The following is a 15,234-nucleotide window of genomic DNA, read 5'->3' as shown; positions in this document are numbered from 1 at the left end:
TGTTAACTCTTAGGCACCTTTATTCCCCTCTAACCGGGGACGGTGTCAGTGAGTCACAAACCAGTAAAATACCTGGAGCCGGATTACTCTCTTTCACTCTGTATCTAGTAGTTAGAAGTAGTTTTGCGAGCCAATGCTAACTAGCATTACTGCAATGACTGGAAGTCTATGGTACCTACTAGCATGCTAGCAGTTACCATAGACTACCGGTAATTGCGCTAACGCGAGTTAGCAACTTCTTTCAACACGCAGAGACATAAAAATGGTATCCATGAGTTGTCGATAAAGGGCTAGGTTAAATAAATACAAAAATTGCCAAAATCCTGACTCTTTAAGGTTTCTGGACGTTGGTTGAAGTGGTGAACAGCTTTTACAGAAAATACAGATTGGGCAAAAGCCGTGGAACTCTACAGTTTCTAATCACTGCTCCCCTAGTATGGGACCCTCTAAAATATATATTTCATAAAATCATTCTGAAACAACATTCTTACATAATTCTTTTTTTTTCTTACAATATTTTTGCACACATTGTATATAGGACTCCCCTGTCTTCTTTTTTTTCCTACTGTGTTATTGACTTGTTGATTGTTTACTCCATGTGTAACTCTGTGTTGTCTGTTCACACTGCTATGCTTTATCTTGGCCAGGTCGCAGTTGCAAATGAGAACTTGTTCTCAACTAGCCAACCTGGTTAAATAAAGGTGAAAAAATAAATAAATAATAAATAAATAAGCGGTATAATTTGCAGTAAGACACAAATGAAACATAATGTATTTTTTTACACATTTGTATTACCTCAATAAATAATTTTCACAAAATTATAGGCAACAAATATGACTAATGTTAAAGTTATATACAGTACTTATACACAAAAATGTGTACCTACTAATACACTCTCTTTCTCTGCAAATGTGGCCCAAGTACAACAACATAATGTAACATTCATTATTACATCAGTTGAGATTTCATTTTGTATGTTTCTCCATGTTGTCCCTGATATGACATTGTGTCACGTGTCAGTGTGTTTTCAGACGGAAGACTTTGGAGAGAGGTGCTGTGGCGCTGGAGTAGATCAGATAAGAATCCTCTCCGGAAGTAAAGAATTCCCAGTCGCTGCATCCGATGGTGGGAAGCCGGTGAATGGGAACAAACCCCTCATATCCCTGCCACCTGCGCTCATCCATATCACGTTCAAGTTCAAAACACAAATCGTGATAATGATGAGTTTATAACACATCACCATAATATTCGTAAATTCACATATCACCCATTCAATTATAGCACCATGACCAATTCTCGTGTATTCATGTGAATACCTGTAGATAATGCTGTTCAGAGAGTGAGACTCTCCATCAAAGGAGTTTGCAACAACCAGGTAACTCTCCTCTCCTACTGTGAAGAACTCCCAGTCAACAGCACTGAAGGGGGAGACAGATCGAGAAATGAGAGAGGGAAGGAAGAGAGAGGAGAGGTGGGGGAAATGTGGACCTGTATGAAGGTGCATGTGTACCTGTATGTGACTATGTCCTGAAAACGCAGGAACAGCTGAGAGCTCATGTCCAGCTCGTAGATGGTCGAGTTGATGGCATAGCGACCGGGGCCATTGCCATGGAGTTGGTGTCCGTTAGCAACCACCAGGAAGACCCTGCCGCCAATCTGGAACATCTCCCAGTCTGTGGCACAGAACGTCTGAGAGACAGAGAGACATAGAGACATAGAGACATAGACAGACAGACAGACAGACAGACAGACAGACAGACAGACAGACAGACAGACAGACAGACAGACAGACAGACAGACAGACAGACAGACAGACAGACAGACAGACAGACAGACAGACAGACAGACAGACAGACAGACAGACAGACAGACAGACAGACAGACAGACAGACAGACAGACAGACAGACAGACAGACAGACAGACAGACAGACAGACAGACAGACAGACAGACAGACAGACAGACAGAAATTAAAGAAAGCCCATAGACCATAGAATAATGCCAACACTGGAATTCCCTCCCAATCAAAGCTGAGTCTTTTTGTGGTTTCAGTCTGCCTGTCAGTCAACTTCACCTCACATGTGTTTCCAGTCAAATGTCTGATTCACTATCAGTTATCTGTCAAAGCTGGATCTAACATGCAAATTCTGCCCCGCTATACATGGTCTATTTTTGTCCTCTCTTAGTTCCGTGGTGTGGGTGGTTGTGCTGTTTTAGGATTTCTGCCAATCTACCCCCCTCGCTCTCTTCCCCCTTGCCAACCCCCTCTTCCTTACTCTGTCTCTTCCTGCTACTTCACCTTCATCTCCCTCACCTTAATGGTCTGAAACAAGCGGAAACTTCCATCCACCCAGACATAGATGACCGAGTCAACGTGAGTGGTCTGTCCGTCAAACGCATTCGCCACAGCCAGGAAGTGGTAGGGTCCGACCGTGAAGGCCTCCCAGTCGTAAGCCCCAGAGGTCCGCAGGGCCTGGTGTGGTACAAACAGCTGCGTACCACGGTCCCACTTGTAGACCACACTGTCTATGGTGTGGTTGGTATTACCTAGAGGAAGGGAGGGGGTAGGTAGAGGACGAGATAATTGCAACTGAGTTACTAGTATTGCAACTCTTCACAGGAGGCTGCTAAGGGGAGGACGGCTCACAATAATGTCTGGAATGGAGGAAATGAAATGTGGTAACCATGTGTTTGATGAGTTCTGTACCATTCCATTATTCCATTGCAGCCATTATTATGAACCCGTTCTCCCCAATTAAGGTGCCATCAACCTGCTGTGCAGCTCATGTACCGTAACTGAGTAGAACATACTTTTCTACGAGGTCTTTTCAGCTTTACAAAGATTTGGCTGTAGCCAGTTCCTACCTTGTCTGTGGTTGGCCGTAACCAGTTCCTACCTTGTCTGTGGTTGGCCGTAGCCAGTTCCTACCTTGTCTATGGTTGGCCGTAGCCAGTTCCTACCTTGTCTGTGGTTGGCCGTAGACCGTTCTTACCTTGTCTGTGGTTGGCCGTAGCCAGTTCCTACCTTGTCTGTGGTTGGCCGCAGCCAGTTCCTACCTTGTCTGTGGTTGGCCGTAGCCAGTTCCTACCTTGTCTGTGGTTGGCCACGGCGAGGTAGGTGTGTCCTTGGATGCGGAAGGCCTCCCAGTCCCGTGCACAGTGTGTCTGGAGCGCCTGGTAATGAACAAACCTCTGTGTCTTTTTATTCCACCTGTAGATCACTGACAGTTCATCTTTCTCCACTGTCTTCTCCTTCCCTGTGCTCTCCCTGGAGTTGGACACCACCAGGAATATCTACAACAAGTTAAATCAACAAATGAACAAGTACAATTGTATTTCAAAGTGTATTTTAACATCTCTAAGATGTCTTCCTGTACCTTCTTCCCCATCGTAAAGTGTCTCCAGGAGAGAGCTCCATGGGTGCTGATCTTCTGGTAAAGGTGAAAGCCTCCATCTCTCCAGAGGTAGACTGCAGAGCCCAGGGAGGGGGAGCGGTGGGCCATTGCTGCCATCAAACCCAGCCCTTGTACACTGAACACCTAGACATCGCAGACAGATGGACAGACAGAGCGATAGAGAGAGAGACACGTTGAAAACCAGTTGAATCGACAACTACGTGTTAATATAAACAAATGTAATAAGCTCAGCAAAAGAGAAACGTCCCGGTTTCAGGACCCTGTCTTCAAAGATAATTCGTAAAAAGCCAAATAACTTCACAGATATTCATTGTAAATGGTTTAAACACTGTTTCCCATGCTTGTTCAATGAACCAGAAACCAAACCAAACCAAAATTATGAACATGCACCTGTGGAACGGTCTTTAAGACACTAACAGCTTACAGACGGTAGGCAATTAAGGTCACAGTTATGAAAACTTAGGACACTAGAGAGGCCTTTCTACTGACTCTGAAAAACACCAAAAGAAAGATGCCCAGGCTCATCTGCATGAACGTGCCTTAGGCATGCTGCCTGGAGGCATGAGGACTGCAGATGTGGCCAGGGCAATAAATTGCAATGTCCGTACTGTGAGACGCCTAAAGACAGCGCTACAGGGAGACAGGACGGACAGCTGATCATCTTCGCAGTGGCAGACCACGTGTAACAACACCTGCACAGGATCGGTACTTCCGAACATCACACCTGCGGGACAGGTACAGGATGCCTAACAACAACTGCCTAAGTTACACCAGGAACGCACAATCCCTCCATCAGTGCTCAGAATGTCCGCAATAGGTTGAGAGAGGCTGGACCGAGGGCTTGTAGGCCTGTTGTATGGCAGGTCGGATTTGCGTTTATCGTCGAAGGAATGAGCATTACACCGAGGCCTGTACTCTGGAGTGGGATAGATTTGGAGGTGGAGGGTCGGTCATGGTCTGGGGTGTTGTGTCACAGCATCATCAGACCGAGCTTGTTGTCATTGCAGGCAATCTCAGCGCTGTGCGTTACAGGGAAGACATCCTCCTCCCTCATGTGGTACCCTTCCTGCAGGCTCATCCTGACATGACCCTCCAGCATGACAATGCCACCAGCCATACTGCTAGTTCTGTGCGTGATTTCCTGCAAGACAGGAATGTCAGTGTTCTGCCATGGCCAGCGAAGAGCCCTGATCTCAATCCCATTGAGCACGTCTCAGACCTGTTGGATCGGAAGGTGAGGACTAGGGCCATTCCTCCCAGAAATGTCTGGGAACTTGCAGGTGCCTTGGTAGAAGAGTGGGGTAACATCTCACAGCAAGAACTGGCAAATCTGGTGCAGTCCATGAGGAGGAGATGGCTGCATTAAGTATTGCAGTGTGATGGCCACAACAGATACTGACTGTTACTTTCGATTTTGACCCCCCCTTTGTTCAGGGACACATTATTCCATTTCTGTTAGTGACATGTCTGTGGAGCTTGTTCAGTTTATGTCTCAGTTCATACTTATGTTAGTTCAGTTTATGTCTCATCTTGTTGTGTTCATACAAATATGTCACATGTTAAGTTATAGGAAAATAAACTCAGTTGACAGTGAGAGGACATTTCTTTTTTGCTGAGTTTATATTCATATTAAGAAAATATATGACCAGAAGTATGTGGACACCTGCTTGTCGAACATCTCATTCCAAAATCATGGGCATTAATATGGAGTTGGTCCCCCCTTTGCTGCTATAACAGCCTCCACTCTTCTGGGAAGGCTTTCTACTAGATGTTGGAACATTGCTTACTTCCAATCAGCCACAAGAGTATTAGTGAGGTCGGGCACTGATGTTTGGCGATTAGGCCTGTCTCGCAGTCGGCGTTCCAATTCATCCCAAAGGTGTTGAATGTGGTTGAGGTCAGGGCTCTGTGTAGGCCATTCAAGTTCTTCCACACAGATCTTGACAAACCATTTCTGTATAGACCTTGCTTTGTGCACGTGGGGCATTGTCATGCTGAAACAGGAAAGTGCCTTCCCCAAACTGTTGCCACAAAGTTGGAAGCACAGAATAATCTAGAATGTCATTGTATGCTGTAGCGTTAAGATTTCCCTTCACTGGAACTAAGGGGCCTAGCTCGAACCAGCCCCGGTCCATTATTCCTCCTCCACCAAACATTACAGTTGGCACTTTGCATTGGAGCAGGTAGCGTTCTCCTGGCATCCACCAAATCCAGATTCATCTGTTGGACTGTCAGATGGTGAAGTGTGATTCATCACTCCAAGGAACACATTTCCACTGCTCCAGAGTCCAAAGGCGTCGACCTTTACACCACTCCAGCCGATGGTTGGCACTGCGCATGGTGATCTTAGGCTTGTGTGCGGCTGCTCTGCCATGGACCCCATTTCATGAAGCTCCAGACAAACAGTTCTTGTGCTGACGTTGCTTCCAGAGGCAGTTTGAACAAACATGATTTTTTACGCACCTCGTGCTTCAGCACTCGGCGGTCCCATTTGTGTGCTTGTGGTTTAGTGAGCTTGCGGCTGGGCCGCTTTTGCTCCTAGACGCTTCCACTTCACAATAATAGCACTTACAGTTAACCGGGGCTGCTCTAGCAGGGCAGAGTTTTTAAGAATGGACTTGTTGGAAAGGTGGCATCCTATGATGGTGCCATGTTGAAAGTCACTGAGCTCTTCAATGTTTGTTGATGGAGATTGCATGGCTGTGTGCTCAATTTTATACACCTGTCAGCCATGGGTGTGGCTGAAATAGCCGAATCCACTAATTTGAAGGGATGTCCACATATAGTGTATGTTTTACCTCAATATCATACGTCTCTGAACTGGTGGAGAGGACCTGCTGCTCCAAGACATAGTCTAGTCTCTGGGACTCTGTAGAAGAGATGGAGAGGTCAGAGAGAGAGATGGAGAGGTCAGAGAGAGAAAGAGAGAGGTCAGAGAGAGATGGAGAGGTCAGAGAGAGAGAGGGAGGTCAGAGTGAGAGATGGAGAGGTCAGAGAGAGAAAGAGAGAGGTCAGAGAGAGATGGAGAGGTCAGAGAGAGATGGAGAGGTCAGAGAGAGTGAGAGAGGTCAGAGTGAGAGATGGAGAGGTCAGAGAGAAAGAGAGAGGTCAGAGAGAGATGGAGAGGTCAGAGAGAGAAAGAGAGAGGTCAGAGAGAGATGGAGAGGTCAGAGAGAGATGGAGAGAGAGAGAGGTCAGAGAGAGAGAGGTCAGAGTGAGAGATGGAGAGGTCAGAAAGAGAGAGAGAGAGAGAGGTCAGAGAGAGTAGCGAGAGAGAGAGAGATCAGAGAGAGTAGAGAGAGAGAGGTCAGAGAGAGTAGAGAGAGAGGTCAGAGAGAGAGATGGAGAGGTCAGAGAGAGAGATCAAAGAGAGAGAGGTCAGAGAGAGAGAGAGAGAGAGAGAGAGAGGTCAGAGAGAGAGAGAGAGAGAGAGAGAGAGAGAGTGGAGGACCCACCTTGCAGCATGGGGACCCAGAGTGTACCGTCACAGAGGTAGAGAGCTCTCCTGATGGGGTTGAACCACAGCTGTCCTCTTACTAAACTGGAACAGGACTTCTCCAGCCCCACAGACACCCGCACCTCTGACTCTGGGGGGTAGAAGGGGAGGGAGGGAGAGTGTGGGAGGGGGTTAGAGGGGGAAGGAGGGGGTAAAGTGCAGGGGGGTAGAGGGGGAGTAGAGTGTGGGAGGGGGTAGAGGGGGAAGGAGGGGGGTAGAGTGTAGGGGGGTAGAGGGGGAAGGGGGGAGTAGAGTGTGAGAGGAGGTAGAGGGGGAAGGAGGGGGTAGAGTGTAAGGGGGTAGAGGGGGAGTAGAGTGTGGGAGGGGGTAGAGGGGGAAGGGGGGCAGTAGGGGATAGACGTTCAGGGTGAGGCAGGACAGGGGAGAGAGAAAAAAAGAGTCAGAGAAAAGAGAGAAATCAGGGGACAGTGAAAATAGGAGAGAAACAGTATACCATATGAAGGCAGCGTGAGGTCACTCCTAGTCTCTTTTTGTGGTAGGTCAAGCAGCACCGCAGGCACAGACAGCTCTGCCAGCCCGGGGTTGGAGGATGGGCAGACACGAAGGGTGGCATCAGAGCCTGGCACCAGGACCAGCTGTCTGATCAGACCCTGGGAGGGAAGGAGGGACAGGGGGAGGGAGGAGCAGAGAGGAAAGGAAAGGAGAGAAGTAGAGAGAAGGAAGTTATATGGAGAGTGTTGGCATAACCACTCTTATCAAGCCATCATTACTACTAGTGTAAATCTAGTGTACAAAGGTTCTAGAGAGAGAGGGTTGTCGTGTGTTTTGGTTCTTACTGAGAACTGGCCATTCCATCTCCCTCGGCTGCCGATGTGGAATCTGGAACCCTGAACACTAAGGTCAGAGGGCAACGACTTGGAGTGAACCCTGCTGAACACATATGATGACATCATCATTACAGAAATGTAATACAGACAGACGGACAAACAGACAGAGAAAAAGGATACATAGAAAGAGAGAGCGAAAGAAGGAGAGCCAGAGAAAGCAACTCACAGTTCCAGGTGTGTGTTGCAGTCCACAGTGAGAGTAGCGTAGTGTCCACTAAATGCTAAAACCAACGTGTGCCAGCGATCATCAGCCAATTCGATGCCTCGGAAAACCCAGCGCGCCATGACCCCCCCGCTGCGACCTCTGAACAGGAAGTGGAGTCTGTCTCTGGAGAACCGCAGGCCAATCAGAAGCCGTCCCTGACTGTTGCTGTTCTCTCCATCTCTACTTCCCTTCCTCTTCTCTCCGTCCATTAATCTTTCTCCCCCTCCATCTGTCTCTCCATCCCGCTCTTCATCACTCTCATCATCCCTCCCTCCTCGTTCTCCATCCTTCTCTCTGTACCAATCTCCATCAGTTCCTCCCTGTGTCTCCCCCTTCCTCTTTCCAATCCTTGCGTCCTCTTCTTCCTTTTCCTCCACCACAGAAAATATGTACTCGTTTTTCTGAAAGACAGGATGAGACAGATCATCACACAGTGGGAAGAGGCAATAAAAAAAATACACTGAACCTTCCCCACATCATCGATGATGTCACTTCCTGCAGTAATGCTGTTTCTAACCCCTGGCCCTTACCTTAGGGGCGACGAGGCTGACCTTCAGGGTGGTGACGATGGAGAACTCTCTGGGGAAGAGGTGACAGTTGACGAGGTGCTGGGAGGACGGGAAGTCCAGGGAAGGGTGAGGACGGGACAGACGGACACCCATCACACCCCCAGACTGGATCAGATGCACCCCCCCTCCTGTTACCCCTCTCGCCCCCTCCCCTGCCCTGGAGAGAACACGGGACAGAAGGTCCAGGGGAAGCAGGTCTACGGGGAGAGAGAAAGAGTAAGAAGGTGAGAGAGAGGGGGAGAGAAAGAGTAAGAAGGTGAGAGAGAGGGGGAGAGAAAGATTAAGAAAGTGAGAGAGAGGGGGAGAGAAAGAGTAAGAAAGTGAGAGAGAGGGGGAGAGAAAGAGTAATAAGGTGAGAGAGGGGAGAGAAAGAGTAAGAAGGTGAGAGAGGGGGAGAGAAAGAGTAAGAAAGTGAGAGAGAGGGGGAGAGAAAGAGTAAGAAAGGGAGAGAGAGGGGGAGAGAAAGAGTAAGAAAGGGAGAGAGATAGGGAGAGAAAGAGTAAGAAAGTGAGAGAGGGGGAGAGAAAGAGTAAGAAAGTGAGAGAGGGGGAGAGAAAGAGTAAGAAAGGGAGAGAGAGGGGGAGAGAAAGCAAGTAAAAAAGAGGGAGAGAGAGAAAGAGAGGGGGAAGAGAGAGTTAGCATTTCCTAAATAGTGGGAAACTGATGGTGAGAGCAGCAAGATGAGGTGTTGGAGCTTCTTGTGTATTCATGATATCAGGTAAGGTTAGTCAGGGTTTACGGGATGGCTGGGAAATGTCTGGTAGTTTTTTGGCATGATCTGTGCATACGTGTGGAATAGTTATCTGTGCATGAGTGATTTGCATCAAAGTTTCGGCAAATCAAGTTAAACACATCAAACACTCACGCACACGCTGATATCTCTCTGACACACACACACACACACACACACACACACACACACACACACACACACACACACACACACACACACACACACACACACACACACACACACACACACACACACACACACACACACACACACACACACACACACTGTGGTGGGAAAAGTACTCAATTGTCATACTTGAGTAAAAGTATAGATACATTCATAGACAGTTACTCGAGTAAAAGTAAGTCACCCAGTAAAATAATACTTGAGTCAATGTCCAAAAGTATTTAGTTCTAAATGTAATTGCTAAAATATACTTAAGTATCAATTTTCTTATATTAAGCAAAGCATACACCACCATTTTCCTGTCCTGCTAAGCATTCAAAATGTAACAAGTACTTTTGGGTGTCAAGGAAAATGTAATGAGTTACTATTTGAAGTAGCATCCCTACTGCATGCAAACAAGAGAAAGAAAGAGCGGTGTGTTTAACGCCACTCTACAGTATAACCTGAGAGAGCCGCTATCGGACAGGAAGTACAATGTTATGTGTCACAATCAAATGTGTCCCCGGATAGGTTACAACACCCACACACACGCCGATATTATCATAGTGCATTTAACAGAATAGAACGTACCACTGCATGGTCTCCGTGTCTCTGCAGCAGCGTTGATGACCCCTAACCCGAGAAACAGCAGCAGAGGCAACAGCAGCATCGGCGATGACATCCCAGCTTGCTCCAGCCAATCACAAACACTGTGACTGATCCGAACGCCAATTGACGCTCATCTACAACACGCGTGTGTGTGAGTATGTGTGGGGTAGCGTGTACGTTTGTGTGTGAGGTGTGTCTAGAGATGGTCCTTAGAGAGTGTGAGGTGTGTCTAGAGATGGTCCTTAGAGAGGATCATCTTCCAACAGACAGAGTCCAGATGACAAGGTGAAGCTTGGATCTAAACTACTCTACATCTGACTTCAGCCGAGGCAGACAGGCAGGCTCCTAAATGAGTTAGTTCTGTCTGGTCCGGCCCCTTCTCTTATATACCAGGCCCATGCAAATCACTAACCAGTCTGTCAATCATTTCACAGAGTAGAACAGAAGCCGACTGTATTGCTCACATACTCTTCTGAGAGTGTGTATGTGTGTGTGTGAGAAAGAGCAAGATGTATACCTAAGGTGGAGTTGTTTGGGCCATAGATACAGAGATAAAGAGCTGTACTATAAAATAACCTTAAATTAGATAAGCACCATATAGTCCAAGTAGTCATTTTAAAAAAGGGAAAAAATTATTTGGAAAACATGCATACCACCGGTGACCTCTGCTCCACCAATAGACTGCTTGATACCAGCTAAGCTATTACCATATTAACCAAGAGCCCTGTTATTAGGACCTTTATTATTGTAGTAGCTGAGGAGTGGATGACTATGTACGTGAGTTTGTTTATGTAAGACAGCTGTTCTCATAAAGGATTTTCTAATATTGCATTCTGAGAAAATGTAATAAAAATTGTTAGAGGGGAATTAGGTACAACTCTCAGGTGCAGAGCCGGGAGGTTGGACCAATGTGTGTCTGTGTACATGTGTATTTTAGCCATGCCCAGGCTTCAAATAGCTATTCCCATACAGACCAAGGAGAGAAAGGAGGAGCGTTCACTCTTTGTTATACACTTTTACTGCTCTGTTTGTCCTTTTCTTCAAGAGCAGGTTTGTGCACTTTAGCGGATAAGTGGGCAGGAGGAAGATGTCCTATAGACTAGTGTTTCTCCTAGCCATTTCTTTTCAAGGCTACAGGATCTGACAGGATCATGATGATAACTTTCTTCCTTATTGTATCTCTCTATCCCATCAGGCTATCAATCGACTGTGCTTAATCTGACTGCATCAGCCAATCACACAGAGTGATTTAACATCCTGACAGATGGCTGCCCGCAGGCAGAGATGTACTGAAAACAGAGGGAGATTCTCCTCCGTCCTCTCCTCCTTTTGAAAACGGTCAAAGATTATCGATAAAAAACAAATGCAGTTGTATTCAATTATACTCCTTCTCCCCTAGGATGTTGTTTACAGAGGAATCCCAAAATAAGAGTCCAAAGTGGTCAAAATGAATTTGAATGCATTTAGTATTTAAATGTAAGCATGCAGGTCCTCCGAGAAAGCAGCAGCTTATTCAAAAGGAGGGTAGTGGATTTCGGCAGAGAAGACTCCAAGGATTAACTTGTGCTTCCTCCATGGGAAGACTTCAAGGACAAGAGGTAGACTTCTCCAGTCACCTAATAACAAACTGACACAGTCCTCAACCACTTATCGGTTCCCGGAGGAAAGGACGGCTTTGGCCCAAATAAGAATCTAATCACAGCGGCCCTTGTCATGATTAAACGCTTGAACAGAAACATGCAAGCACACAAATACAGGCACTCGGGATAATGTCCCCGCTTTACTTCTGCTGAATTGGGACCTGCTGATAGAAAGGGAAGACAGGGATGGGGAGACAGACTACTGTACCAATAGACAGTAGCACCCCCTGCTGGTCTTTTTATGCAACTGAGAATACATTTCAGTACAGTACTTTCAAATAGTGCTGGATAGGGTCCAACATACACAATTGGTAGTAGATACGACTATAAACAATACATTGAACATACAATTTTTAAATGAGGAGCAGTGACAAGGAGTCTGAGTAACAAACTATATTTATTGTTTACAGTAGTAAAAGACGCCAAACAATGTACAAATCAGTAGAGAAACCAAACAAATACCATATGACAAAACATGTGGGTAAAGAACTTAACTGCCCCTCCCCTTATGCTCCAAGTAGACGTAGCCCCTAACCACAGACCTAGGATCAGAAAACCGGAACCCCCAAAACATTAACCATTCCGGGGATGCAAATGATCTGACCCTGTATCAGTGTTCCAAGGATGACTTCTCCCTCCTGCCTTACACCCCCACCCAAACACCGAAAGCAGAGTCACTGACAGGGCTGCTGTATGAACTGACCACTGAAAAAAGAAAGAAATGGCCCCATATGGTATCAGGGAATATTCCCGTTTGACTGCCCTAAAAAACTAGGGGTGCATCTCAACAGTACAAGTAGCTTCCTTGAGACAAGGGGTCTCCTCGTAAAACTGACACTGAAGAACTGGACAGGTGAAAGCATATTCCACGGTCAGCATCCACCTTGGCCTGAATGTTCAGATCGGTGCCTAATGAAAGAGGGAACATGAGACTTGAGATGCACACTTAGTTTCCACCCTCGGAAAAACCAGGGCGTCCCCCATGTCAAACCATTGGAAGGGTCCAGAAGCCACCCCCTAACGCCTAGGCACTCCGTGTAGATTTACGGTGTTGGATAAATACAAAACACTACACAAGTGGCTTAGGTGTAGGGGGTTGTTTCTAGATCAAAACTCATGATTCTTAGCATTGGAAAGACCCAGAAGCTGTCCAAGACAGTTAAAGCGTTCAATGTTGACTAAGACAGACATTTGAGGGGAGCCCCCCCCCCCCCATCCAAAAACGCGCCAGACATCTTTTAAAATAAGATCAAGGAAACAGCCGATGGGGAAGCCTCAAAATAGAAGTCGCCCCTTACCACAGATCTAGGATCAGCTCATCGTGTCCTAAACCTAACCTCATCCAATATGGGGTAAACTAACAACTGACCTTAAATCAGTGTCTAGGGGGCAAATTCATCCCAAACCTACACCCCAGGACAAAACTGAGACAGACATTTTTTTTTAAAACAACAAAGGAACACAGAAGCTGAAGTGACTGGAGGAGAGGAGCAGTGGGCGTGGTTTGGGTATGTCAATCACTGTAACAGGAGGGGCTTAGCAGAGACCGCCTGTCTGCTGTTGGAAAACATCTATGGTGTCTTCATCCTCCATCTCCAGCTAAAGAGAGAATTAACACGTGTGAGATGGAAGGAGAGAGGGATCTAGTAAAGAGTGATTCCATGAGGGGGATATGTAGTGGGAAGTACAGCAAGAAAGCAATCAAGTTCATTGAGAGCAGGTGTGCTTTAGTTGAGAGAATGATAATGGTGCCAGAGATGCTGTGCTTTAGAGTGATTAAGAACAGGCCAAGAGAAGTGAGTAGAGGGTGTTTCTAAAGAATATAGAGAGCTGCCAGTTGTCTGTGCAGTGTACCTGTGAAGGTGTGTCTGTCTCGTTGATTGGCTGTCCGTCAAACCTGAACCTGATCTGCCTTATCGAGAGCCCCTGCAGGAGAAAGAGGACACAAAAATACATGGGACAGATATTCCTCTAGTATTGGGAATCAGGTCAGCTCTTGATAATAGTTCTGAGCAATGCTGTGCCTAGGAGGGCAAGGTGTCTGATTGGCGACTGTGCTGACCTGACGTTCGCAGTAGGCCTTCATCAGTTTGCTGAGCGGAGTGTGCCTCTTGATTTTGAACTGAACCACAGAGCCGTCCTGACCGGCTACCTTTAAGTTAATGTGGTCGTTCTCAGTCTTCACGCCCTCCTGAAACAACCAAACAACAATGAAAGGATTAACATTGTAGTTATTCAGTCTTCAATACGCCTGTTTTGGAGAGCCAAACAATTGACTTGTACAACCACTAGTAAGACTCCTCACACGTCTCTGGACGGTGTAGCAAGGTCGTGGTCTTGTCTGTAAAATTAGGGTTGCACTGGGTCTGGGAAATGTGCGAAACCCGAAGGCTGTGACTGAAGCAGCCAGCTACTAGACCAAGGCGTTATCCGTAGCAAAACCCACGTTCAGCTTTTCCTAGTACCGCAAATCGAGAAGAAAAAAATGGAATCCTGTATCAGTGGTTAGGGACTATTTCATACAGACGAGATATGAACAAGCTAGCTAATTCTAGTCTTACCGGCGCCTGGCCAACGCCATGCGTGTTTACTGGCCTAGAAGAAACAAACAGTGCGTTAACTAACTAATTATGTTATTTATCCATTTCAATAAGTGGATGCCGGCGAATGCATCCAAATCACTCGAATATGGCTTCCAAATTGTGTCACATTTTGTGCCGCTTATATTGCGGCATATAGCTAGCCAGCTGCTAGCGTGGTCTTTTTTTCCCACAAAGAAAAACCCGCTAACGCTATCCGTGTATTCAACTTCGAAATGTAAGTGGTATTTGTTTCAACAATTATATTTTCTGGTTGAAATACTTCGCATAACATCTCTAATAGCTTGTATATCTGATCAACTTAGAAATATCGTATCCGGAGGCAGCACTCCATTCATTTAACTACGAAACAAACAGTGCGCCGATTCAGACAAACGTGCAAACCGGGCCATTTTTGATTGCATATTTCAGGCGCTATTCAGCATTAGACTATTTTAATTACCTTAAATAGCCATCACATGTTGATAGCCGACTAGCCTTACCTTTGGTTTCTCCTCCGACATTTTGGTGGGTTTTCTTTAAAGGATTTGCGGGTTAAAATGTAATTTTGGCTGTGTTTTCGTTTGCACCTCTTTAAGCTATATGGTCTTCTCCTCCGCAAACACGGGAACGCGCTTTGGTCTCTCGTTCCGCAGACACTGATTGGCTTTCGTGGAATCACGTGACATATTCTCTCGGACGCGGATTCGGGGACGCGCAATTCAGCCAAATACTCGGCCACGCGACATTAAGAACCCGCCAAAGGCAGGGCTATTGGTTAACCTTGGTTAATCTCAAATAAATACACACATTACACTCAGATCAAATTGAATTTGTCACATGCTTCGTAAACCACAGGTGTAGACTACAATTCAATAATTATTTACGGGTCATTTTCCAACAATGCAGAGTTAAAGATACAACATTTAAATATTGACACAAGGGATAAATACACAGTGAATAACTATAATGAAT

The 15,234-nt window shown here is 46.3% G+C and overlaps 2 protein-coding genes across 3 annotated transcripts; both read right to left on the bottom strand.

The window, feature by feature from the left end:
* Nucleotides 1–716: 716 nt before the first annotated feature.
* LOC124011510 (thrombospondin-type laminin G domain and EAR repeat-containing protein-like) lies at nucleotides 717–8,633 on the bottom strand. 2 transcript variants are annotated; one of them, XM_046324950.1, is made up of 12 exons: nucleotides 8,495–8,633; nucleotides 7,926–8,365; nucleotides 7,709–7,802; nucleotides 7,366–7,522; nucleotides 6,871–7,002; nucleotides 6,214–6,284; nucleotides 3,377–3,538; nucleotides 3,089–3,293; nucleotides 2,314–2,546; nucleotides 1,511–1,689; nucleotides 1,317–1,418; nucleotides 717–1,170 (listed from the first exon to the last, which is right to left on the bottom strand). In XM_046324950.1, exons 1-12 carry the CDS (start codon nucleotides 8,624–8,626, stop codon nucleotides 1,017–1,019), a joined length of 2,061 nt encoding a protein of 686 aa, XP_046180906.1. In that variant the 5' UTR covers nucleotides 8,627–8,633; the 3' UTR covers nucleotides 717–1,016. The 2 variants fall into 2 exon arrangements, with proteins under 2 accessions (XP_046180906.1, XP_046180907.1); XM_046324951.1 differs by having other exon boundaries at nucleotides 7,709–7,799.
* A 3,425-nt stretch (nucleotides 8,634–12,058) lies between these two features.
* Nucleotides 12,059–14,921, bottom strand: LOC124010848 (small ubiquitin-related modifier 3). The gene is made up of 4 exons (XM_046323573.1): nucleotides 14,763–14,921; nucleotides 13,743–13,871; nucleotides 13,535–13,606; nucleotides 12,059–13,279 (listed from the first exon to the last, which is right to left on the bottom strand). Exons 1-4 carry the CDS (start codon nucleotides 14,781–14,783, stop codon nucleotides 13,217–13,219), a joined length of 285 nt encoding a protein of 94 aa, XP_046179529.1. The 5' UTR covers nucleotides 14,784–14,921; the 3' UTR covers nucleotides 12,059–13,216.
* Nucleotides 14,922–15,234: the final 313 nt, after the last annotated feature.

This window comes from Oncorhynchus gorbuscha, linkage group LG23, assembly GCF_021184085.1.
Source record: "Oncorhynchus gorbuscha isolate QuinsamMale2020 ecotype Even-year linkage group LG23, OgorEven_v1.0, whole genome shotgun sequence".
NCBI classification, from domain to species: Eukaryota; Metazoa; Chordata; class Actinopteri; order Salmoniformes; family Salmonidae; genus Oncorhynchus; species Oncorhynchus gorbuscha.
This window is presented reverse-complemented; position numbering and strand designations above follow the sequence as displayed.

Bases quoted from the DNA above. Each gene is read 5' to 3' on its own strand.
- LOC124011510 (XM_046324950.1), bottom strand. From the start codon at position 8,626: ATGGGTGTCCGTCTGTCCCGTCCTCACCCTTCCCTGGACTTCCCGTCC. The intron at 7,803-7,925 runs GTGAGTTGCTTT...ATATGTGTTCAG, and splicing joins TGCAACACACACCTGGAACT to CAGGGTTCACTCCAAGTCGT. The intron at 2,547-3,088 runs GTAGGAACTGGC...CCCTTCCTCTAG, and splicing joins CGTGGCCAACCACAGACAAG to GTAATACCAACCACACCATA.
- LOC124010848 (XM_046323573.1), bottom strand. From the start codon at position 14,783: ATGTCGGAGGAGAAACCAAAG. The intron at 13,872-14,762 runs GTAAGGCTAGTC...TGGTTGTTTCAG, and splicing joins TGTCGGAGGAGAAACCAAAG to GAGGGCGTGAAGACTGAGAA. The intron at 13,607-13,742 runs GTCAGCACAGTC...TTTCTCCTGCAG, and splicing joins AGGCCTACTGCGAACGTCAG to GGGCTCTCGATAAGGCAGAT.